At 42.9% G+C, this 24,778-nt stretch overlaps 1 protein-coding gene across 1 annotated transcript in view; it reads left to right on the top strand.

The window, feature by feature from the left end:
* The window catches only part of LOC105675774 (roundabout homolog 2-like), a 101,059-nt gene that overhangs the window by 1,381 nt on the left and 74,900 nt on the right, over positions 1 to 24,778 (top strand). The window contains exons 3-4 of the mRNA XM_012373173.2: positions 577 to 629; positions 3,887 to 5,176. Coding sequence (XP_012228596.1) covers positions 5,104 to 5,176 — 73 coding nt within the window. The 5' untranslated portion in view covers positions 577 to 629; positions 3,887 to 5,103. The remainder of the gene's footprint in view (positions 1 to 576; positions 630 to 3,886; positions 5,177 to 24,778) is intronic.

The following is a 24,778-nucleotide window of genomic DNA, read 5'->3' as shown; positions in this document are numbered from 1 at the left end:
CCTGCGATAAGGAGCAGGGATTGCCATTAAAAATCGGTTAAGGCTGTCAGCGCGATTTATCGTCGAGAGAGAAAATTCGAGTCCGGCTGACGTTTTTGTCGTCATGTTCGACTTGATTGCTCGCCGTGTCACGCGATTAGTCGCGGAACGAAATTAATCAGGTCGCGCAAAGGCGGTCATGCCCACGAACAGCAGCATGCATCGTGTATACTTCTGTTGTCGAGTTTTCATTTGCATGAGGGTTGCGATTATTTGAACAGTCGCTCGAATTCCGGTACGAGTATCATACAGTCCTCTTTCATTCGCATTTTCGCTATCTCTTGATACCACGCTACCGGCTGCATACTCCTTCTGTGATTGTGGCTGTAAATACGGCTATCAAGGCACTTCTTCTGTTTTTTGCAGGTGTCTCGCATCCTTGAGTTTTCTGTTATGAAAAATAAATTTACATTATAGATATTTCAAGCAGGGAAGTCTCAAAAAGATCCCTGAGTAGGCGCTTATGTACATTCACCAAATATTCTTCGATTTTCGTTACAAATACAGCTGTTAAAGCAATTTCGTCATTTTTTGCAGGTGTTATGGATAAGAAAAGTGTGCGGTAAAGATATGCATCACGGATGCAGATGGTGAGTTTAAAAAAATTTTTGAAAAAGGCTTATTCTGCATTTTTATCAAATAATCTTTGATAAGAATAAACCTATTTATTCCGCAAGCCGTTGTTATTATGCAATAATTTTCTCTCTGATTAACTTTTATAATTCTTTGATAAATTAAATAAATACATTTATATAAATATTTATATAAAATGTAATATTTGTATTACGCAATACATTTTCGACATAGCTTACAAAATGTGTTTATAACAAACAAAATTAATTTCAAATAGTTTATTTTTCCAATATTATCTTCAATTTTCACAAAACCATTATTGAATATAATTACAGAGGGAGTTACAGTATAATACATATTTTAAATTGTTAGGATAAATCTGGCAAAATTTACATATTTAATCGTAAATATCTTCAATTACAAACTTATTCGTTAACATTTAAACTCATCTCTTTTTTTCCCAAAAAGTTCTTTCGATTGTTTGAAATTTGCGAACAACGCAACGTCGGAATAGTCCGGGTGCGATTCAGAACTCCGGAATATTTGCTCAGGATTTCGGAACAGCGTGCAGGTGGCTTGCGGCGGCGACGACGACGGCACGAAGGTGCGAGTGAAATTACGCAAGCCTTCGGTTTCGCGAAGAGAGTCGCGTGCTCGCAAACAGGACGGCGTGGTGGTTACGCCGCCGTGTTGAGAAGTTTTCTATTAGCGATCAGCTCTCGCCGCCTTCGTCGTCGTTGTCGTCGTGTCGTCGTGCATGCATATATACACAGCAACGAGTAGTTCGTACCCTGACCGCATGGTCGATGGGCATCGCCCGATGGCGCGGACCGCCCGCCCGCCGTTGAGCCGCTTACATTAGACGCGCGATGTTGCAATAGCGACCGGGACACAGAGCTGGCTCTATGCGCACCGTGAACCCCGGTACAACGTTATAATATAGATATATATATATATATATATATATATATATATATATATATGTATATACACCATGTGATCAATCGGCCGCTCGAGCACCAGAGACTTCAATGCAGTCTGGCGCTTCGTTGCATTTCGCATAATTGTGCCCGTCCAACCGGCCGGAGGAATTGATTTCTACAATAGAATCAGATAATTCGACTTTATTCCCCTCCACGTTATAGGGCGCGAGGCATGCTTTACGAGACAGGCTTATTGGAGAAATGTGTGATTTCCTCCCCTGTTCAGCTCTCAGTTACTTTATTGCCAATTTGTTTATCCGCGTTACGGGGATTGAGGCCGATGGTAATTTTATCGTGCTCGGATTTTGCGATGCGCTTTGTAGATACATGATAATGTTTGTTTGTGATACTGATAACGCAGCAATAGTATCGTTGAATATATTTTTCAATGTCTAGAGGATTAATGTTTTAATTCACATAATAATTGTATTATTTTTGTTCATTTTGTGCAAAACTGTATATGTGTTTTTTAATTTATATGTAAAGCTTACTTAAATAGCTTGTTAATAGTTCCATATCAATTTTTATATCTTTTTAGTCTGATTTTATCATGGCTTTTTGAGTCTTTCTCACTACTGAAAATATACAAATTATTATCGTATTTAAATCTTACTCAAAGATATTTTATTCATAAAATAGAATAATTGCTAATGATATTAAAAGTTATTATGACAACATTAGCTTATTACAGAGATATACTATTTTTTATATCTCTATAATCTGTTTTATATAGTTAGCGTTTCGTAATAATATCTGATAGAAAATCAAGTTAGAGAGAAATGAATTGTTGGGCTAAAGACAGGGATTCGCGTATATCTAGACACAATCCTGTGGCCTGCGCTCCGTCGTGGAGTTGTATCCCCAAGCCACCACGCACGAAATCGTGCCGAAGACGACCGAGCGTGGTCGAAGACCCGCGTGGTGCTCTGAGAGAATCTGCGTCGCGAGTCCAGGGTGTCTCAAGCGAAGATAAAAGCAGACCGAATCCTTGAGCTCCTCTTCTGATTTTGTAGGTGATATTACTTTATGCTGCAAATGCATACGAAATTCGTATCGATGATAACACTATTTGTAAAGAACTCCTTCACAGAAAGCATCAATAAGATCTCACGGTGAGGCGCTTATCGTTTCAATAATAAGTAAAAAGATAATATTTTTGAAAGTTCTATTTACGGGCGTAAAATAACACTATCTATTTCTGGTTACACATGTCGATAGCATTACATACCTTTGTACTTACAATTAGCTGTACTGCTAAAATTTTCATTGAATAAGAGATAAATGTCCCAAATGTCAATAAGATTTTATGTTGTGACAATTGGATAATTATATAAATTATTCAACATTAAACTTTTATAGATTCGAATTTAACATCGTCTATATCTAAATATGGAAATGTATACAATATGTCTAATGATTAAATATTTTTAGCCATTTAATTATATTACTAAATCTGAAAATAAATCCAAAATTTTATTTTTTTAACAAACTTGTTGCATGAAAGGTATTAAAGTATAAAACTGCGAAACAATTGCTTTTTGAGGAAACACATAATCATGGTAATATAAAGTAAGCAAATGTATTCTTTACTCATTATTTGTAGTATTTTTAATATTATCAAATTGTGAATTAATTTATACAACATATTTTATATCACAACAAAATGCTTATCAATGATATCATAATGATATTATCAATGATATTCCCAGGAAGACAAATACTTTATAGGAAATGTCAATGAGATCTCGCGTTGAAGCTCAATACGGGCTTAAATTTAACATTATCAATTTTTATTCATGCAGCTTAATTGAGATTACATAGCTCTGCACTTGACTACATCGTTAAAATCCTTATAAAACAAAAAGCAAATTTGTTATCGAAAATGTCAATAAAACTTCATATTGGGGCTTTTAATAATTAATTAGATAATTATATCAAATAATTTTACATCAAATTTTCTTGATTTAATGCACCCATATTTATATGTGCACTTGTGCAGAGTATATTGGACAATTAAATTAAATATTTTTAGAAATTTAATCATATTGTTAAAAAAGATTGAATTGGAAATGGATCAAGATCTTACTTTTTAAAGAATAGAAAATGTCAAATTGCAGAAAGTGAATTATTTTTTTTTGAAAACACGAGAACATGGCTGCATAGTAATGTCAACATATTTATTATATTTGCAGTTTGTTATATCTTTAAGATTATCGAGTTATATATATTGTCAATTCATTTACATTCAACATATTGCATGCCATACATGTATATGGGTTTGGTTCTTCCAGATTTCGTAGATGGCGCTGGTGGCGCGCTAAATTCCCCGCTTTTAATACGGGCGCTTGCGTACCCCACGCCAGTCGCGAATCGGCCTCCGCGTCAGTGGTATCAGTTGTGTGTTTCTGCGTCGCTCCGCCGTCCGTTACGTTTCTGTTTTCGTTTGCGCGAACGATTGACGGCGCCTAAACGCGTTTTCAACGAGTGACATTTCGGGCGATGGGCATCCGTGGTCAACCGGAGAATACGCGACGCGCTCACGCTCCGGTGTCGCGTCCGCGCGAGTAACGGTCGTTTCTTCCGCGAATCGAGTGACAAACATCGCCGACTCAGCGATAAACACATCGACCGGCCGGCCGTCGCTCTCATCCCTCTTCGATCGAGGATCGCGCTCCCCCGCGCGACATGGATCATCTCCCGGAGTAGCGGCGCGCGCGTGACTGTTGACACAACACGCCGACACCGAGCGTCTCGCAGTCGGATTATTCTCCCCCTTCGAATGTCGTGTGCCTCGCTCGCGAAGTGTGTGTTCCCGTAGAATGGACACTCGCCATCGTAACGACGGCGTTGTCAGCAGCGCTGTGCCGCGCATCGATCAACCCGTGAGGCAGCCAGGCCGACCCTCGTCGTAACGAAGCGCAGACAGTTTCACAGCGTACAGAGTGAGCTCGCGGAGAGAGAACCGCTCACCCCGTCGGCACCATTCAGTTTTGCGTCGCTTTTCGATAACGGAGTAGTATTGATATAATTTGGAACGAACATGCATATTCCGTCGCTGCTCTCGTCCCTTCGTGCAATGACAGACGTGCCGTGGATCGGCCGCTACGGCGATCCTCGACGAGCGACAAGCGGACGCAGCTGAAATAAGTTACAAAAGTCTCTCGTCAGTGATCAACGACAACATATCGATATATTTACGCGCGCGCGCGCGCGCACGCGAGCGCCATATTCAGTCGCGGAGTGTTGTGTGTCGTATTAAAAACAAGAGAACATCCGCGTGTTCGACAGAGTGGCTCCCGTGGAAAATCGCCTTAACGAGACCGTCGTCGCGGACGACCCGAGACGACCCGATAATGCGCGAGTGTTGATCGGCGCCCGGGTGCCTCGATCTCTTCCCCTTTCGTCCGTTTCATCTGTGCGTGCGTATACGCGATCCCACAACCATCGGCACCACGGAGAACGGAAAGAGCACAACGAGCACGACGGGGCCAGCCCTCGGATACATTAAATGAAGATGTGCCGCGGCGGCGGATTGATCGATCGGTTGCTCCTGCTAGCGGCGTTCGCAATCACCGTTCAAGGTACGTGATCGTTTCTCTCCGTTTCTAACCCCATTCTATCTCTCCCCCCCCCCTCCCACCCCCCTTCGCCCCTTCTCCGTGCTCTCCCTAGCACGTTTCGCTTTTACGGTCCAGCGTCCCCCGACGCACGCCGCGCCGTGCGTAAATAATACACAGGGTGTTCTCGTAACACGCAACGCCGATTCCGACGGCGGCGGCAGCGACGGCGACGATAATCCAGCGTTTCGGCCGCGTATCAATTGGCGCCGCTTCGCCATTTAAACAGAATCCCTGATTCCCACGTTCCCACGTTTGGGCTCTCCTCTCGATCGCGTTACGCCAGATGCAAGCACAACTCGAGAGGGAGTATCGAGCGATTCGATCAGCATCGCTCTCCATGCGGCGTCGGAGGCGAATCCTATTCGCATAAATTGATTTGCGCACTCTCCCTCCCGTTGTTTCGTCGATCGCATTCCGCCGAATCCGCACAAATCGAGTTCGCGTGTAACGAGGACGCACGTTCGCGTTAGAGATTCCGGTTAAAGTCGTTGGGCAAATGGACTCTGATCACTCTCGCGTTTTCATTGCGTTGTTACACCAAGTGATGAATGCAAAAAAGAAAAGCAAGATAAGATTAAAGAATGTAACTGCTCTTATATCCTTAAGTAACGAATGTAACGATATCTTTTTTTGTTAGGTTAGTTGAAGTATTCATTTACATTGATAGATTAATTTACGTCTGTAGTCAAACATTCTCATTTTAGATAAAACAGGGGAGATAAGATTTATATTATAGCACTAAGGAAAAGGTATAAATGAGGGAAAAACCTAAAGTGATTTATGTTTCGGTTTCAACAAGCAACTTTTTTTTACATAACTTTTGAATATATTTTTTTCTTATTTATCAGTCTTGTCATCATAATATCTATAATTATTAATCATATATTATTAATATTACAATGATATCATTAATTATTAATTTGTGATCATTAATATTTATAATTTTATTTATTAATAATAAGAAATGAATAACAAGAATAATCTGTGATTGTAAATTAAACATGTACCGATTTCTGAAGACAGATTACGATATGTATTAATTACAATTCCTGGATTTGCGCTTATTTTTATTGCAACGACACAATGTATGTGCATATATTATTAATTGTGTTCGATCGCGCAATAAATAACACGTAATCAATTAAACTACTGGCGACGTTAAATCGTTTAAACGGGGAACGATTATTAAAGGCCTTCGAAGAACACACATCGATTCCTCCGCTAATGTGCCACCACTAATACTTACATACGGGCTCCGGTATCATTTCGTCTGAAATCAATTCCGTTAACCCTCAATTACTTTGATGTAGGCACCATCTGACCCCGAGATGCAGATAGCTTGCGAGATATCACTTTTATCTTGAACTCTGACTCATTATATTGCTTAAATGATTTTCACTTTTTCCCCCTCTTTTCCCCTCGTACACTTAATTAGTACACGAGTTATTGCCTTTGAAGATGATACACGCTAATTTCAACGAGGTTATTAAATTCTACCTTACTCCATTTTCACAAAAAGCTTCATAATCAGCGCAGCCAGATTATTTTACGACCATATCTCATGACTGTTTAATGAAACCTAGTTTCGATTTACATTTCAAACATCAAAATGCAACATTAGTTCTCTTTTTACGACATCATTTCGCAGCGCATTCACATTTAGTTAAGCTGAGGATTAAGTCTCTAGCAGCGCAAACTGCGCTTTTTTAAAGCCGTGTAATGCAAAGAAGCAATGAAACGCGACGATGTTCTCTCGCCGTAGTTCGAGAACGGGTTTTCGCTCCTAAATATGATCACGCGTCGAATATATTTGCTCGCTATTCGCTCTCGTGCGCGCTTTACACGTTACATTTTACACATCACGGGCCACCGATACCGGGTATAGAAAAAACAAGATTCGGCAAATATTAAGGGAAAGTTCCGACGGACGGATTATTTATTTTAGTAGTTTCGTGCGGCGGCCTGTCTAAAAATATACTGCGATACGCTGCGCGCGGGATAGGCTTTTTCGGTGCTGTATTTTTGTTTGCGATGCGATGTTTATCGTTATTCAAGCAAAACTCCACGTCTCCATTCTTATGCGTCCACCGCGTTATACTCGCTGTATGCACCATAAGCAAGCATTTGGTTTTCAAAATATCCCGCATTCACCGTCTGTATTTTCCTTCCTTTTCTTTAAACAAATATAATTATCTTTTCAAATTGTAAATTTTGCATTAATTAATTGAAGGCACTTTGATGTGTCATTTGAGAACATTTTATCAGTTTGAAAATCATAATTTATCTTAAATTATATAAATTATATATTCGTATTCGATCAATGATCATATTTTTTTCCCCTCTAAAAAAAAAAAAAAAAAACGATAAAGACCGTCATCGGGCTTTGTTGTGGAATTTTGAATTAGGTGAAGGAATATTCATAGCTTTAGTCAACTATTTCCATTTCCTTGAGCAGGCATGCAGCGACTCACTTTTGAACGTAGACGTTATATTGATTTCCCTATAATTACGCGCGTATGCTGGAAATAAGAACGAGTGGCACGCGACGATTACGCTAAGGCACGTTGGACAATGTGTAAATGATAAATCAACCTAAGTTTATCCCGTTTCGTAATTCGATGCGTAATTCCGCGACATATATTTCCTTTCTCTTTCTTGCTCTTTGATGAATTTGCTCATTTCCGCGGCGTCTGTTTTTCTCTTCCTTTTGTTTACTATTATTATTTTCGCACGGTTGCTCACCTTTTATTACCAGTTCCGATATAATTGTTGCCGTGTTATTGCTTATTACGTGGCGCCGATGCGCGACTATCGTCATCCTCGCTCGGAAACACGTTTTATAAATGGCTATTACAGTGCAACGATTGATCTTTCGCGCACGGCGCGATTAATCTCCTTCAATCACCGCTACGTCGACAATATGCGGTAAAAAAAAATCGCAGCTTACAACGAAGCGAAGAAAAGCCATCCTCTCTGCTTTCGCAGGTGTCCCAGCGTTGGCGCGCGTAAGAAGCTATCCGGACTCCTCCGACTATTCATGCTCCTTTAGAGATCCTTTTCATGCAGGCGGTTTTCTCTTTCAATCTCGCGTCGTATTTACCGGCTCCCAAATGGGGGACGCATCAGTGAGAATGTACAAGCGACAGTTTTGTAAAGCACGAGCTAAATGCGTGCCTCGCTAAAGCTCGTCGCTTTTACGGCGACGAGATGCAGGCAAGATTTTCTGATGATGATATCGCGCGATCGCCGTAAAGATTATTGATATTGGAAAGTAGCGAGAAATTTTTAAGACCGCGGGATGTTCGCAAGCATGCGAATATAATTTAGTTTGGAAACTTATTATTGCTTATTGAAGTGTCGGTATAACCGTATAAAATATATGCGTTAAACGTAATCAAACGTGATTTAGTTAAATTACTTCTGCGCAAAAGGATTTCTCTAGGATAATCGGAAATGTTTTACATATTTCAAACTTTAAATTACATTTCCTTCGCGCAGCTTATAAAATGCGCGCGTATTTCTCGATTCGTTTCTTTCGCGCTTAGATACGAATATTTTTACAAAATCAGGACTTGTATTGAGGATGTGGGAATTTCACCAATGACGCGAGCGCAAATATTCGGCTGTGCGATCGCGATATGAAAGACATCACTGGCGTCCGAATTTTCGCATCGCATAACTTTACGAGGCGGTTTCCCGACCGTGGCGCCGAATCACCGGCCCCGTCGATACTCGCTCCCCGGCCTTTTACGTCGAGAGACATAAAATACGTTACCGCGCGCGTTTTTGCCTTTGCCGTTGAAGCCCCCCAGCATATTTGCGATGAAAGTGTTCGCAAACTAGACAAACCACCGCGTCGACTAGGCGTGGTTAGCGACGCGACTCGCGCGATTCGCGATGCATGATGCACGACGACATTCTTTATATAGCTGCAAATAAATCGTCGTCTTAATCACGCCATCGCGTTTAACGCTTACATTGAGTACCGCGTGTCGTGATGAAGCGAGCCTAAATATTATTTTTAGATTTACCGTTGCGGCCATTAGAACGTAACGAGATTGCGGCGAGATGACTCGCCGCTTCATCATGTTTAGAAATAATTATCATCATATTTATCATCGACGTGATGTAGGATGTTCTTCGAAAATAATATTTAAGATTTACTTTCGCGCAACTTTATACTTTGATTCATTTTCTTCTTTTTTCGTCACATCTGACTTTTTATTAGATATATTTCAAATGCCCGAAATCTCGGAACTATCATTCGCGATATCTACTTGGAGCAATTCTCGGTTCTTGCCGAGTCGAAGTTCCAGTCGAACTGCCGCAAACAGTTGAGTCGCACTCTCATCGCCGGGACGTCAAAGGTTACCGCGGATGTGCGGCTAACAACAACGCAGCGGATGTAACAAGAGAGACGAGACTTCGCTCCGTGAACCAGTTCCGACTTTATCGATACACCCGCACTCCCGGGATATCGCGTACGCGGCCGGTGAAACAAAAACGGCACACGGATGAATAATTTATGACGAAGACGACCACCACTAGGTTGCCGGCTGCTCTCCTCTCTCCTCCGACCCTTTCTCTCTTGCTCCCTTTCTTTTTCTCGTCATGTTGGACAACGACGAACGCGGACGCGCACGAATAATTAATCACCATCTATAGTAGGAATCTAAAGATAGTGTTTCGCGACTGACTGACGTGTACATATGGTCTTTGTTCCACGCGGCTTGCGCGTAAAAACGGCACGTGGATATAATGCCGAGAGTTTTACTCGCGACGCGGCGTCTAAAAAAAGGGGATATCTCTTCCTCCTTCCGTCGGTGAAAGTATTATTTCGCGTAAACACGCCCGTTCGCTTATAACGTTCGCCGCCCCCATCGACTCCGTCCTTTTTGCGACGTCGATATCCGTGATACGCAATTAACTCGCGTCGAACAGCATGACAAAGTTCGACGCAGCTTGCGTTTACTCGGACGATCCTGTTTATTTACTCGCGATTATCGTGTTTGAGGATGGTTTAAAACAGCGTAAATAAAATTTCGGAGCATACCGATATAATAATAAAGGATTGACAATAGAGATTCGTCGAGGAATCTCTAACTCGGTACATATCTTGGCGAGAGCCACCTTGTATATCACGCTCGACTAAAGAGTATAATGACAGATATTATAGATCGATTGATCCCGTATATAGCCTTTAGGAAGTTATGTGCAGTATGAATTATAAAGCAACCGTCATATACAGTTAGTTGCATTCACATCACTGATTAACTCGGTTTGTTAGGTCTGATAATAGCACATTTCCATTCTATTCAGGCGAATAGGAAATAGACTTAATGGAAAATTATGAGCCCTCCACATCGTTAAAGAGGAGACTATGATATCGGGCTGTGGCAATTGTCACGTATACACACACGTCTGTATGGATTGTTTATCAGTCCGAAAATAAAAGGACGGCGAAGAGAATCAGTCTTGGTCAATTAAAGTTATTTGATTAGATTGTTTTTGAATACTTTATTATTATCGATAAATATAGACTTTGGCTTTTGGAAAAATAAAATTAAGTCAAGCATGTCTCTTGCTCCAAGAATATCTCTTCAACTGTAAGAATTAGATTTCACCTACATATATTCTTGGCAATCCTTGAATTTTTTATTAAGTATTCCGAATAAACTTTGAAATTCGATTCTTTATTAAATAAGACACAAGAAATTCAATCTTCAGTCATTCTCGAGTAGCATTGATTTTAATAGTACAAATCCAATTATACTTTTGTATCATATTCTTCTTAGCAACGTCTCTTACGACGTCTCAACGACTTCTTAAAAACGTCTCATCTTTTCAGTCGAGATTCAAAGCTTGTTCAGGATATTATAATGAATAATTTAAAGACCGCCAAGAACACGAGCAATAATATTTAATTATTATAATTATTGTTAGACGAGAAATCTATTTTGCGAATCAAAAATACTTCAGTGTGGCAATACTTTAATTTTTTAGAAACCCGATAAAATTTAATCTCGGTGTTGAGGAAACGAAATTTGAACGAAAACTCTATCTCAAAGCGGGTTGCAGCATTACTCAAAGGACTTGAACCCTTTAAATCGATTAGGCGATGTCGAGGCCTGATGCGAATCTTGCGAAACATGGTGTATTGAGAATGCCGGGACACGGCGAGAAGGCCGAAGGCTAACAGAATGGGAATGGCTGTACGTTGTCTTTCACGTATCGCGACGTTCATGAGAGGAATGTTAGTTACTTCGTCACACTCAGCCCCGTCCGCTCGCGCCGTCGCACCTTAGCACGTGTGCGCGCGAGCGTATCGAGCACTCCGATGAAATATGCCTCGTGTCGTTAGGATGCATTCTCGCGACCGACTCCTTTCTTTCTCCCGTTTTTCTTTTCTCCTCTTTTTTTTTTTAACCGCCCCGTCCACCGTTCGCACTCGCTCGCCAGCGAGGAATCCGAATGAAGACTAAAAAGGGCTGATCAGAACTTGCTCGAAGGCTCGTTCCCTTCTCCCGCGGAATGACAAGTGACTTCGCGTTATCTTTCACGGGACGCGACACGTACGCGCAAAGATACGCGTGTCGTGGGGCGCCGGTGAATTCGGGCTCTGGAAATTAATCGTGGAGATTATGCACTCGCGAGAATCGGACGGTGTTATGCATCACTTAGCGTCTCCACGAGCGCGCCGTATCTGTGTGATTTTTTTCTCTTAGATTTTTACACTATCTAATATCTAGAGGTATAAATTTTCCACGAGATACTGTTTTATTAGCAATAAAAGCTATTTTAATACATTCTATTTCTTAGCTATTTTTCGACGAAAAATTATTGGCGATTATCGCAATATTTTCACATATAATTTATCTCTCGATTAGACGATGCAAAATATATCGCGCAATTAGGAAAGTCGGCGCTCGCTTACGTCGGCGACTGAGGGTCGACGACCTTGAAAATCGCCGCGACGTGACGTTAAAAAGTTGGTGAAAACGCGATTTTTACGGCGCTTCATGACGCGAGGATCGTTAAATAAATTGTTAGTGCAGTCTAGCGAGCGCACGGTTAAACTTTCCCAACCGCAAACACACCTCCCTCGTTCTCTCGTTCGGAGATTTAATGGGCGAACGAAGGTGACGGACTTTGAAGGGCGCGCCGTCAGACGGGCGGTACGGATTTTCCGTTATTTCATACGGTACAAAAGCGAGAGATTCAGCGCGCTTTAACCGCGGAATGTAAAACAGCGTCGGGGGACTTCGCACTCGCGGGTACGACAAATCCGAGAATGTTAAAGCGAATCTTGTCTCCGCCTTGGGCGGTAAAGCACCTCTCGTCATGGCGAGACAAGAAAACGTCCGCCTCGTTTATTTGACGCGCCACGCCGGTAATTTGATTCACTCGTAAATGGCACCAGTATTTGCGCCGGCAAGAGTTGAAGGTGTATGCGGTAGTTTATTAAACATATCTGAAACTCCGTTCTAGTTGATAAAAAAATCTGCTCCCTCTCCGCGCGGCATATTATACATGAAATACGTGCTTTTATAATTTTAATCAACTTTGCATTGAGGCGGGCGGGCCAGCGCTATCCGTACTTCAACAGTAATTTAATTTCACGCCTAATTTCCGCGATATTTCCAACGCGGTAAATTTTCCAACGCTTCTGACTCCGAAATAATTGCGAACAACGCAGCGATTTTCCACAAGTATGCGCGCTTTGACCTCTCGCGTCAATTAAAATAGACTTTCGGAAAACGGCTTATTTTCGGGCTGAAATTCTCCACCGAACGGGGACGGCGCGCGCTGAAAGAAAGCACTGTCTAAAGTAGCGCGCGATTAGGACGAGAGAGCGTAAGAGGGATACGGAAAGAGAGAGAGGGAGGGAGGGGAGAAGGAGCTCATGACACGTATGACACATCAAAGAGACTAATTTAACGAAACGGGGCTAGGAGACTGCCGCGCCGCAACGCGACGCGACAGGAATCGGCTGTCCGCGGAGCAACAGCTTAAGTTTTGTTGCGGGCTCCGCCGGCCGCGCGTAATGACGACGACGGCGATGAGCGACGAGCGACCGAGAGATCGCAGCAGATCGCGCGCGATATATCGGACAAAGAAGGCCGTTGTTCGCGCGCGTTGCACAGGCCTTCCTGCCTCCTCGCCGAGCCGGAGCGCCGAGATTCGCCCGTGATGTTTTCTGAACTTCGCCCAGCAGCCAGCGTGAGACGTGCATTCTCCTTCTCCTTCCTTCTCTCTTTCTCGCTCTCATTGCACGCTACTCTTCTGCGAGAGGCATTTCCGTCAGAGTAGTCCGCCGTTGCGTTCCGAAAGGGCGTATTAGGTCCTATTATTTCGCGCAAGTACCATTACGGATATAATACCGCGCCGGCCGCGGCCTCTCTATCAAGATTGAGCGCGTACACAGATGGCCCGTATGAATGCCGCGAAAGAGAGGAAAGGAGAGAGAGAGAGAGGGAGAGTAGTCGCGGAAGAGAGGTACAAAGGAACTCGGGGTGGTACTGGTGCGGCGGTCTGAAAATTTCAACGCGGTTAGATAGAGATCGTAGCAATATCGTTAAATGAAAAGCGAATGCGTAAGTGTACCCGGGCTTGTGCCGGTGTTTCTCTATCGATCCGTTAACGAGGGTTTTCTTCAGCTATTCCGCATAACTGAACTTCCTTAATAAAAACTCGAACTGCTGTTTCTGCTCTCCGTTTCTCACGCTAGACATCTCAAACTAAATCTCTATTCATTCTCTATTCATGTAACTTGTGCGGATTTATGTTGGTACTCTAAAAATGATTTTATCGTAGCACACACACATATACGTATACGTTATCTCAATTTAATGATTATAATCGTTTTCTTCAATGTCAAACGACCCCTTGATTAAGCATCCCATTAACTTACGCGTTTGACATATGGAAGGTACATTCGTCCTCCGACAACATTCTCCAAGATAATACTCTCCCCCGCATGGCACGATATTCTCCCGCGAAGGGTGGAATCTCGATATTCCGAGATCATCTTATTATTGCGCTATTATACCTTGTCGCTCGCGATTAGGGCGCCTTTAATATTCGATGTTGCGCGCCGCTCTGTCGCGACAGACAATTTCGATGCTGGCACATGCGGCTGGCTTGGCTGGCTGGCTGGCTGGCTGGCTCGGCTCGGCTCGGCTGGCTGGCTGGCTGGCTGGCTGGCTGACTATCTCTCGTCGGGAGAAAGAGAGAACGGCATCTCGCTCTCCCGGCGCGGATACAGCGCGGCAGGACTCGTGAAAGATGTACGGCCCGAAGGTGTCTTCGACCCCGTTAAGTTCCCTTTCTCGGCCGTAAGGGCCGAAGATGTGGGGTGCGAGAAGAGAATCGCAAGGGGGAAAACGCACGATCGATAAGAGCTTCTCGTAAGACAATTTCTTCTGGGGCGGCGAGATAGAGGGACGAAGATGGAGATGGAGATTGAGAGAAAGAGAGAGAGAAAGAGGAGCAGTGGCTTCTTTCCACCCATCGCCATTTTAGGTACAGGTGTATGCGTGCGCGCGCACGGGAATAGGAAGGGCGAGAGGGTGCGAGAGGAGCGGGACAGACAGGAGGTTCGCCGTGGGTGGAAGAGAAGAGATGAGCTCCCTCGCGCGCGCGGCGGGAAAGGGCCCCTTTTCCGAGAAACGATCGTGCGTTACTCTCCCCGAAACGGTCTTATTTTTTTATAAGTTTCGGCGACCCTGTCGAAGAAGCAGCCCCCGAAGGGTGCTACGCGCCGCAAGACTCCGTCCCTTCGTCAACGAACGAACGGCAACTGTGCGCACACACAAGACGTTCCCCTTGGAACGTGACTACTCCTTATACCGGGTGATTTCGCCACGGCGATCGTTAGCGTTCGTCGTACAAAAATAAGACGTGAGGAGCGAGAGACAAATACACAAATCGGTAGAAATATAGGAACACTCGAATAAATATTTTTACATTAATACAAATGTATAGGAATATGCGAAAAAGGAAAATCCGCGATATTTGTTTATGTTTGCAGTTTCAATCATTCGCGAATGCTGAAATGCGCATTTACCTTCGAATTCCTCTTTGCACGTGGATTATTATTTTACGGCGTGTTAGTTGCACACTTGGCTGTATCTCAGCCGTTATTGAAGTCGCGATCGATGAACTTGAACAAGGATTTAAAGCTCTCGAAGCGCATATCGGGTATCGATAATACGCAATCGGGAGGGTATTGGTATCCGTAATACGCAATTGAGTACGGGCTCGAGTATTTCGGAACCCATAGTGGGCATCGATAATCGATACCGGGTAGATATCAACCGCCACTTTGAATTCTTTTGACTGGAATTTCGCAGGTTTTTACACGTCCGTTCTGTGCAGCTCGATTCGCGACGCGCGCATTCGACGACGTAAAACAATATTTCGATTAATCACTCGCGTGATATCGTCAGTCAAAGTACAATGAATTGTTGCGTGATAGATTCTCTTTCTCTTTCTCCCTCTCTTTCTCTCTCTCTCTCACACTATAGATAGCAATATCTCGCGAGTATGTATAATTGAGTATAAAAAGATAACCAAATCTTCCTCTCCTTTGCTTTTTTGTTTGTAAGAAGGATATCAACGAACATTTAGCCTGCTCTTAATTATCAAATCAACCAGTGTTGAATATTAAATGGCTACTTCTATTTTTCTTGCGAGAAATTTAATCGTGTGAAAACATGACATCTAATTAACTCTTTGAGCGGCAGTCTCCACTGCTATTTTCCATGCGAAAAATGTCAGACAGTTTTGCCAGTGAACACTTTAAGTATAAATATTTTAACTTTTCTCAGTCGTATGGCTCAGGGCTACATATGAAATAACATCGTAGTACGAGCTTGAAAAAATAGTAATTCCATTCTTTTCCGCAAAAATTTCGATAAAGAAAAAAACAACGATTCTGTCATTTTCCGCAGAAATTCCGATAAAGAATTTCGATAGTTCTTTACAAGGGATATTACTTCGCGCAGCGCCGATTATCGAACATCTTGTTTTAACTCATTATTTAAACTGACGTGATGTTGTTAACTAATGAAGAATTAATTTTTAACAAGAAGTTTATGACGTCCTAGACAAATTAGTAATTACGTTATTAAAAGTTAATGTATAACGAGATGAACCCGCCGACTGCCGTTGATAAGACGAAACCAATTTTTTCCAAAGCAGATCTCTCGGCTAAATCTAATTGCGCGACGCACGGCGCGCATTTCGCCGCCGCCGCCTTCCTTCCGCTCATTCTTGGAGGAATCAGCCCGTTCGTTAGCGAAGCGACGTAGCCGCGCGCGCGACCGTAATAATTTCAGGCGCACAAAAGAAGATAACGATCGAGAAGTGGAGCTTTAACCCCGAAGCCACTGAGAGCCGCCACCAAATTAAAATCACACTAAACTACCGGCAGCGTCGTAATTAAGTATTTTCCACAGCAAAAGAGATCGTTTTCGGAGCCTGCCTGCCGAGAGAAAGAGAACGAGCGAGAATGATCTCTCTGTTTTCTCCCACCCTCGTGCGATTCCCCTCGTGCATCCACGCGTATACTCACACGTGTGTGCAATCGGCGCACGCACGCACGCATTTAGCTGCGGGGGCCGGTCTTTCGCGTCTTTCTTCCTTTCTTTCTTTTTCGGCTCACGCGCGCGTGAAATGCGCGCACCGAGTCATCGTGCAACTATTCCTCCTGTTATGGTAGTAACTATCGTCATCGAGCATCGGGAGAGAAAAAGAGGAAAGAGAGAAAGAGAGAAACCACCACCAATCTGCGAGTGCATTCGGAGTGTCCTCCTTCCCTCCGTAGATCGATCTAACGGTTGGCTTCCCCGGTCTTTCTTTAGCCTGTTCCCTCTTTCGGGCCCTCCGCCCCCGCAACAGAACAAGGGAGGAAATGGCGAATTAGAGCGAATGGGAATGATAAGCGCCGCAGAGAGAGAGAGAGAGAGAGAGTGAGTGAGTGAGTGAGCGCGGCGGAGGAGAGAAGGGACACGCGGCGCGGAAAGATGGAGAGAGATAGCGGGGCCCGGAGCCACCAAACCGACGGTAAATCAATACTGACATCGCGGTCGTGACGCCATACGCCAAGTCATCAGACGTACAACGGATAGAACGGCTATTAAGACCGGCAGAGCCAGGACCGCCGTTGGGAAAACACTCGTCGTATATACGCGCGTATCATTATTTGGGGATTAACGTGTTATGCTCGAATCGATTACGCCGTAATGTGATACACCATCGTCAAAATGTGATGTCAAGGATCTACCGGCTTTAATTCTCGACGGACTTTTGGCAAATCTGGAACTCTGACAAACTCGGAATACGTCTCAAATTTCTCATACTATTATTATATTATTTAAAGATTATATATGATTTATTGCTTAATGATTTTTTGTTTTAAATAGAATTTTCAGATTTTTAATTAACGAAAACTTCAATATTTGCCTTTTGACAGTCGGCATTCGATCTACTGTCACAAATATTATAGGCAAACGCAATGTTTGGAATTCGCATGTTTGAAATTATTCTGTCTATTTGCGCGATAAAAATGATAAAGTCTCGTTCGCACGTGATATTCAGAGAATTCAAGTCGCTTGAATCATCCGAATATTGCAATATCAGACCCGACTTGCAGCGCGATATCCAAATATCGGAGTACGTCCGGAATTCGGAATTGCATTTGCGAATCTAGTATCGATACCATTAGATACGTGAAGTGGTAGTACCTAGCGCCGTGCTACGATACACTGGAATCTACGGTCCAGGAGATGTCGACCGGTCGACTCTGTTTTACGCCGACGATGCACATTTTCGACTCTCTCTCGCGCGCGGCCTATCCGCTTTAAAAAGTTATCGATTGCCGTCCCTCGCAACGTAAAACGTGCGGAAGTGCCCGGCGCCTGTGTTATGTACCGACAATGAGAATATTACGTCTCCGGCTGTCGGGAGTCGCATACGCAATTCCTTCCTGTCGGACCGGGGATATTCCCGACTACCGACGTCGCGGCCGGCGCCGTACGCTCGCCACGGGAGATGAATTCGGTTTTTATCCCGACGGTAAACCTGAAGAGAAGCGCTCTATTGTACCGGACGAATCAACCCTCCATTGAATCGTGCGCTGCCTTCCGGCAACAAATCAACTAAATACAATAAATCGCGCTTTATTAACGAAATCCGGGCATTCGGGATATCTTTTTCTTGGCAGGAGAAAACAAGCGTAATATCGCCGTGAAAAATCAAATTGGGCTGAGCTGTAAATAATTCCCGATTCGCAGATAATGGACACTCATTTTTCATTCGAATAACCCCGATTGTCTTAATCCCGTTAATTTTCATAAAATAATTAAATATTTGCGAAATTATTTCTAAATCGAAGTATCTCTTTTTTCAATTTTAGATGATCTCGTTGAGAGAACATAAAAAATTGAGAAAAAAAATTTCAAATAGTTAATATTTATATTTGAACTCGACATAGATCTTATTTCAGGATGTTACATTTATATATACTGTGGCATACATTTCATCCAATAACATAGTATTTATAATTTTCCGCTAATATAAGAAGAAAAATGTTTCCACGAGAATTATTTATTTGTAGATTAAGTAGCTATTTTTTGCGATGTACTCGTGTTTCTAAAATTTCGTAAAAGGTTTTTACATCTTCGACCGTATGTAATTCGAGACTTTTAGATATTGTTGGAAAGAAACAGACTCGAAAGTCTCGCAAGCGACCGTAAAGAAAAGCACGGAGGACACCCTATACATCGCTCGTACACAGCTCTCGGTTGATACACACGCGGGAAGCTGAAATGAAACGAAAAACGCCTAGGGGCGATTTAGCGCAAGAGAGCCACGAGCGAAGACTCCGTCGCCGCTGCCGCCGCCGTCGCTCGTCGGCAAAATATGAAAAGTCCGTAGGCGGTTTTAATTTCGCCGCGAACACCACCATTGTTTCTCGTCTCTCTGCACGACGCGCGGCGAACAAAAGAAAATCGCGCGCGCGGAGCCCCTGGCGAGGAGCGGCGTGTGCGCGCAGGGTTCGCTCGGGAACGGGCGATAGAGCCGGCGAGATACGCGAGAAAAAGGTCCGACGAGCCGACTCGAGCTCGGCGCACGGGGTCTCTCGGGTTGCACGAGAAAGCATCCGAGCGCGCGGACCCATAAATCACGTTATTTAATAGATCAACGGCGATGACATCTGTTGCGACGTAGGTGTAATGTAATTACGCGCCGCGGGCGGCGAACAGCCCGGCGAGGGTGGGAAACAAAGTTTTCAACGGGAGAGCGCACGTCGGAATTAAAAATTTTATTGGCGAAAAGTCGAATATTCCGCGTGATGGAATAAACGTCGGTGCAAACTTCGGTAGTCTGACATACAATCGGCCTATTCCGCCAATTAGTTTCGGGCAATAGTTTTTTGGCAACCGCTGAAAAGCGGATAGATTACATTTCTCTGATTTGACTATTATCGGAATCGCGCGAGTTTCGTGTTTGTACATGATATTTTATATTTTACCACGAAATAATTTCGAATATATATTTCACGATTCGACTATTATTCGAATCAATATTGGCATTTGATATTTTATATTTTACCACCAGATAATTTTGAATATACATTTGAAAGGAAAAAAAAAAAGTGAAAGAGCTATATTCTATTAAAATACTGGAAAATTAATCAAAATCGCGAAGGGGCTTTGTCTGATCTCCTCCCCCTCTGTTGCATCCCGCCTCCGGGCGTACGTATTTCATTTTAACTCGGAATTGATGAGAATCATCGGTGTGTTTTGCAATTTCAGAGTGCGATAGGTTTTAACAAAATCAAAGCTAAATGCTTTTTTTTGTTTGTTTGGTTTTTTTTAGCGCGAAACGTATTCTACGCTACACACATCACAGTTGATATCTCATACGCGGAATGTAAATGATGGATGGTAACAATACGGCGATGCGAAATGAGGGTATAAACGATGGATCCGTTTATAATTGCAAATTTCATTCCATGTTTCCATTGTGTAAAACTGCATTATTCCGCGCTTATGCAATTGGGCGAACGAGCGAGCGCGCGCGCACACACACCGGCGTTCGCAGTTCTTTGTTAGGTTTAATGGCGCCCATCGATTTTCGTTGGTTCTCTCTCGAGCAATTTCTCGTATATATTAATGCCAATAGAGACAGGACTCTTCCTCTCAGCACGCTTGTTCGGGGCAAATCAAACTCCGTGGCAAATGGGTCTCGGCGCTTTCCCTCTGTCTCTCTTTCTCTCACTCTGTCTCTATCTCGCGCGCGCGCACATATATACAACATTCGTGTCGACATGCCTCTTGAGAACGGGAATGCGGCACAGGACTTCGATTTCCAGTTAGTTAGGGCAGTTGCGATTTAAATGGCGCCATCGGAAATGGAGGAGGAAATGAACAACGCGCGTGTACACACCCATGCGCGAGTTTTCCGTGTCGCTAGTGTTGTGTAGCCAACGTATGTGAGAGACACCTCCGAGTCAGGCCTGTATTTAATTCATCGTTAACTTCTGCAAAGCTCAATACAATCGCGTAAAATTTAACGAACACCTGCGCGCTCTTCGCTTATTTAACACTAAATAATAGAACAATTTTACTTCGCACGTTTCAAAGAACAATCAGCGAATCAAATTTTATCGCTCTATCGCTTCAATTAGCCGCACTTCTTTCCACTGTTCTGATGACATATAAAACAAGTTTTTTTTTAATTAAAAAAACAGAAAATTTCATTACATATCTAAATACTAATTTTGATGATGAGATACGCGAAACGAGTTTTTCTGTTTAAAGAAAAAAATACAAAAATGGGAAGATTTTTTAAATACATGTACAAATTAATTTTACATGCATTTAAACTTTTCTTAATTTCACAAATTACTTTTTCGAGCAAGTTGATATTTCCTTCGACGCTTTCGTAGACTGTCTGCGGCGCATATAGATACAACGACCCTGCTGCATAAGCGGTCAACGCCGTCGAACTCGGTCATTGATGCATAAATTATTGGGGCAGTCACGCGGATCGTGACAAATTTAGTCGCAATGGCTTACGATCTTAATCCGTCTCGTGTTTAAATATAGCTTATAAACGACTGTGCAACGATTGTCTGATTCTCGTTCTTTACTCGTTGTAATAGTATCTCACTAACACACCGAGTGAAACTTTAATGGCGCGCGCCTTCGCGCATTGCAAGTCGATACTTTTGGGCGGAGATAAATTTCATCTATTTTAACGATTCCAGAAGTACCGCACGGACGCGTTTATCGATAAATGCGCGGCGTACACGCATACGTGACCAATATAAATCTGCGCCGTTGGCATAAACCCTAGCGCTATGCTGATTTATAGATATCGGACTGTGCACGAGCATTCGCAGCGACAGAAATCCGATTATGGGCACGGTGGTGTTACACGAGTAACGGGCGAGTGTGTCGCAATGTTGTCGCGCAATCACGAGATCCCGAAAATCGAAGGATCCCTCCGGAAAATCCGGAGGAATCGACGCTACGAATTATTTGTTGATCACGATTATTGTGCAAATGTGATACGCGTCGTTAGAGAATGCGATCCGTGTCGTTGCACACACCCCTTGGACACACTTCCGCGATACTGTATGAGCGCGCGCGTATTTAGTTTCGTTTGCATATAAAGCGGGGGATCCGTTTTCTTTTCTCGAAATGCTCGGCGCATGTTACTACCACAGCATGCACTTCTGAATAATTCAAGCGAAGGATTAAACGTGCGCACCTAGCGCTGCCACCGGATGTCTAACCGATGTTAGGAGCGGCATTCGATATCCCGCGCACATTCGAATCTCCGTTTAAATTTTAAGGAGTTTGAGAAAGTTACGTTAAATTGGAGATCCGTCGAAACATCGGTCGGCGAAACGTGATGTGTTTGTAAGCCTTTAAACAAGCTACAGAATTTAAATGCAACATTTGTAATGAGTATACAATTAGGATTAGAAATATGTAAAGATTAATCACAACTCAATGAATAATCTATTTCTATTTTCTTCTTTCCAAAAATTTGAAAACTTTGAAATCACACGGCAAAATGTTTGGTGGATATACGCTGTCGAATTTCTTTTTTCTTAAATACACACGATATTAAGAAAAGGAATTTGAAAAGTTGGTTTCACGTTTGACATGAATAAGTTATTCCCGTCTGTTTAAATAAAGTACAGAAAGGTTAGCGTTGTGTTTGCGTTAACCTTGCTCACGAGAAAGCTAAGTGAATACACAATGGCAGTGAAGCGAATGACTAGCGAATATGACGCCTGGTTGGCCTTCTCTTACAGCATATTCCACACACCATGTGTGCCCTAGTGATAGCAAAAGTGGAAACTGGTATGATAATGAGTTGCAAACAACGCGAACCTTCTCGTATCTCGCTTACGAGGCGCATATGCCGCCGAGCACGGAGCCGAGGGAATCGCGCAAATTACCGGAACATAAAAGCCGGGTCAATTGTTATCTAATTATCGTAGTTATAAGCTCAAATTCGCCGCTGAATCGAAAGCAGATCAAACACATAGACGCGATATATCGTCGCGGCAAGAAAATGTATTTCTTACATTAAAGAGAATTTTAAATGTAGATATCGAAGACAAATTACGTGGAAATTGTAGTTGAATATCATGTAGTTTTTTCTCTTCCAAGGCTAACTGAGCTCTTGTACGCTCTCGAGTAACTGAATCCTCTTTTTTATCCTCCGTACGCCTGCTGATTTCGGCGGGGTCTCAATTTCTTATACGAGCGATATTGCTGTAATAAGAAAAAACGACCGAGCACGGTCTTTATAATGGGCTAATAGAAGGTACACCCGTGTAATTTGCTTCGTCACTTTTCGCCTTCTCCTGTACCCTCCGCTTTACTCGCATTAGCGATCGGAAGACTGCACCTGCGCTTTTTTGTGTTTACGAAAATCATCGGGTTAGTAATAACGCGAGGAATACCGAACGTTAATCTTAATTTTTGAATCGAGGGTACAACTCGGAAATCTTTATAAATATCGACGTAAATAAAGAATTAATCTTTTTGCTCCCGTTTATAATCGAATATTAAACTTATCATTAATGATTGATGATATCAATGATATTAGATTATTAAAGGTAGACGAAATTGTTAATCTAATAATAAATGAATCCAGATCAATTCAATTTATTTAATTAACTTTTTACGATCAAATTGCTTTAATTTGTAGAACACGTTGCATCGCGCGAAACATAAAATCAGCATTTGCATCATTGAATACTCTATCATATTATTTCTTGTCAAGAGAACTTTAAAGAATTCCGCTTTCAATTCTTCATATATCGATTCTTTTCGTGGAAAAACCGACCGCTCGGCGTCCTCTCTCTTTTCGATCGACTTAATTGCGATTGCACGCGTACGCGAACCGTCACTCCGCGGAGGAATGCCCAGACTAGACAGCAGCCACGGTGCGTCTATCTAATAATGCGTGTAACCACAGGTAATCCGAGCCACTATCGATGACTAATACCCGCCTATTCGTGCTCGCTCACAACCGCGCGAGGCGAAGCGAGGCGAACGCGGCGCGACGATGCAGCATCGCTCACGCTCACGCGTTCCGTATCGCCGCCGCGTGTGCGTGTACGTGCGTATGCGCGAGCGAACGCACGCATAATGCATATGGACGTGTTCGGGCGAGCGACATATACCCACGGCGAGCCGAAATCTCGCGGCACGGAGATAGGGCGCCAGAGGCGGCGATATTATCAAATTATATACCTGCACTACGTATACACCGGCGGCCAATAATTCATCCATAATTCAGTTATCTAAATAGGACACCCGCGCGCCACACACACGACTTTCGTGTCGCGCACACATCGCGCTTGCGAGTGTGTGTGCGCCCGCGTACGTCAAAGTGCGCTGGTAGCTATTAGAGCGAGCGGCGAAAAATTGCCGCGGAATTACCCGTCGGACGGCGGTGCGCTCGTGCAAATGCCGAGTCTATCGGTCGGAACGCCATCGCGCTTTTTACCAACTCTACGACATTATATATATTGCGCGTGCTATAGTTTAAAAATATTTAATTATTTTTCGAGTCGATTATTCATATGGCGATAAATTAACTTTGTTTACCCTTTTTTTATAGCATTTTTTCAAAAAATTCTTTTTAAAGAAGAAAAGTAAAAATCTCTTCTAGAGACAAAAGTGCGAAATTAATAGCGGTCACTGAAAATTAACCACATAGAAGATATAATTGGAAGTGATTGCTTTGGTTTTTTGTTTCTATTTGCTGTGGGATTATTCGAATTATTCTGATGCATAATGCGCGCTTTCGTTATTTATAATATGTCACTACGTGACGGTGTATAATATTAGCCGAGCCAGAAAGCACAGTGTGTCACCGGCAAATCGGTTTATGATTTGTTTACACCGCGTTTATATGAAAACGCATGTTGTGTCGTATTCATCAATAAATCACTCCCTTCGGTCACGCTTAAAAACGAGGATATAATTGAATTAAAATTAATTAATGCTAGAAATGCAATATCTC

The sequence above is a fragment of the Linepithema humile genome, chromosome 7 (assembly GCF_040581485.1).
Source record: "Linepithema humile isolate Giens D197 chromosome 7, Lhum_UNIL_v1.0, whole genome shotgun sequence".
In the NCBI taxonomy this organism is placed as follows: Eukaryota; Metazoa; Arthropoda; class Insecta; order Hymenoptera; family Formicidae; genus Linepithema; species Linepithema humile.
Note: the sequence above shows the minus strand (reverse complement) of the source record. Positions and strands in the feature narration are given on the sequence as shown.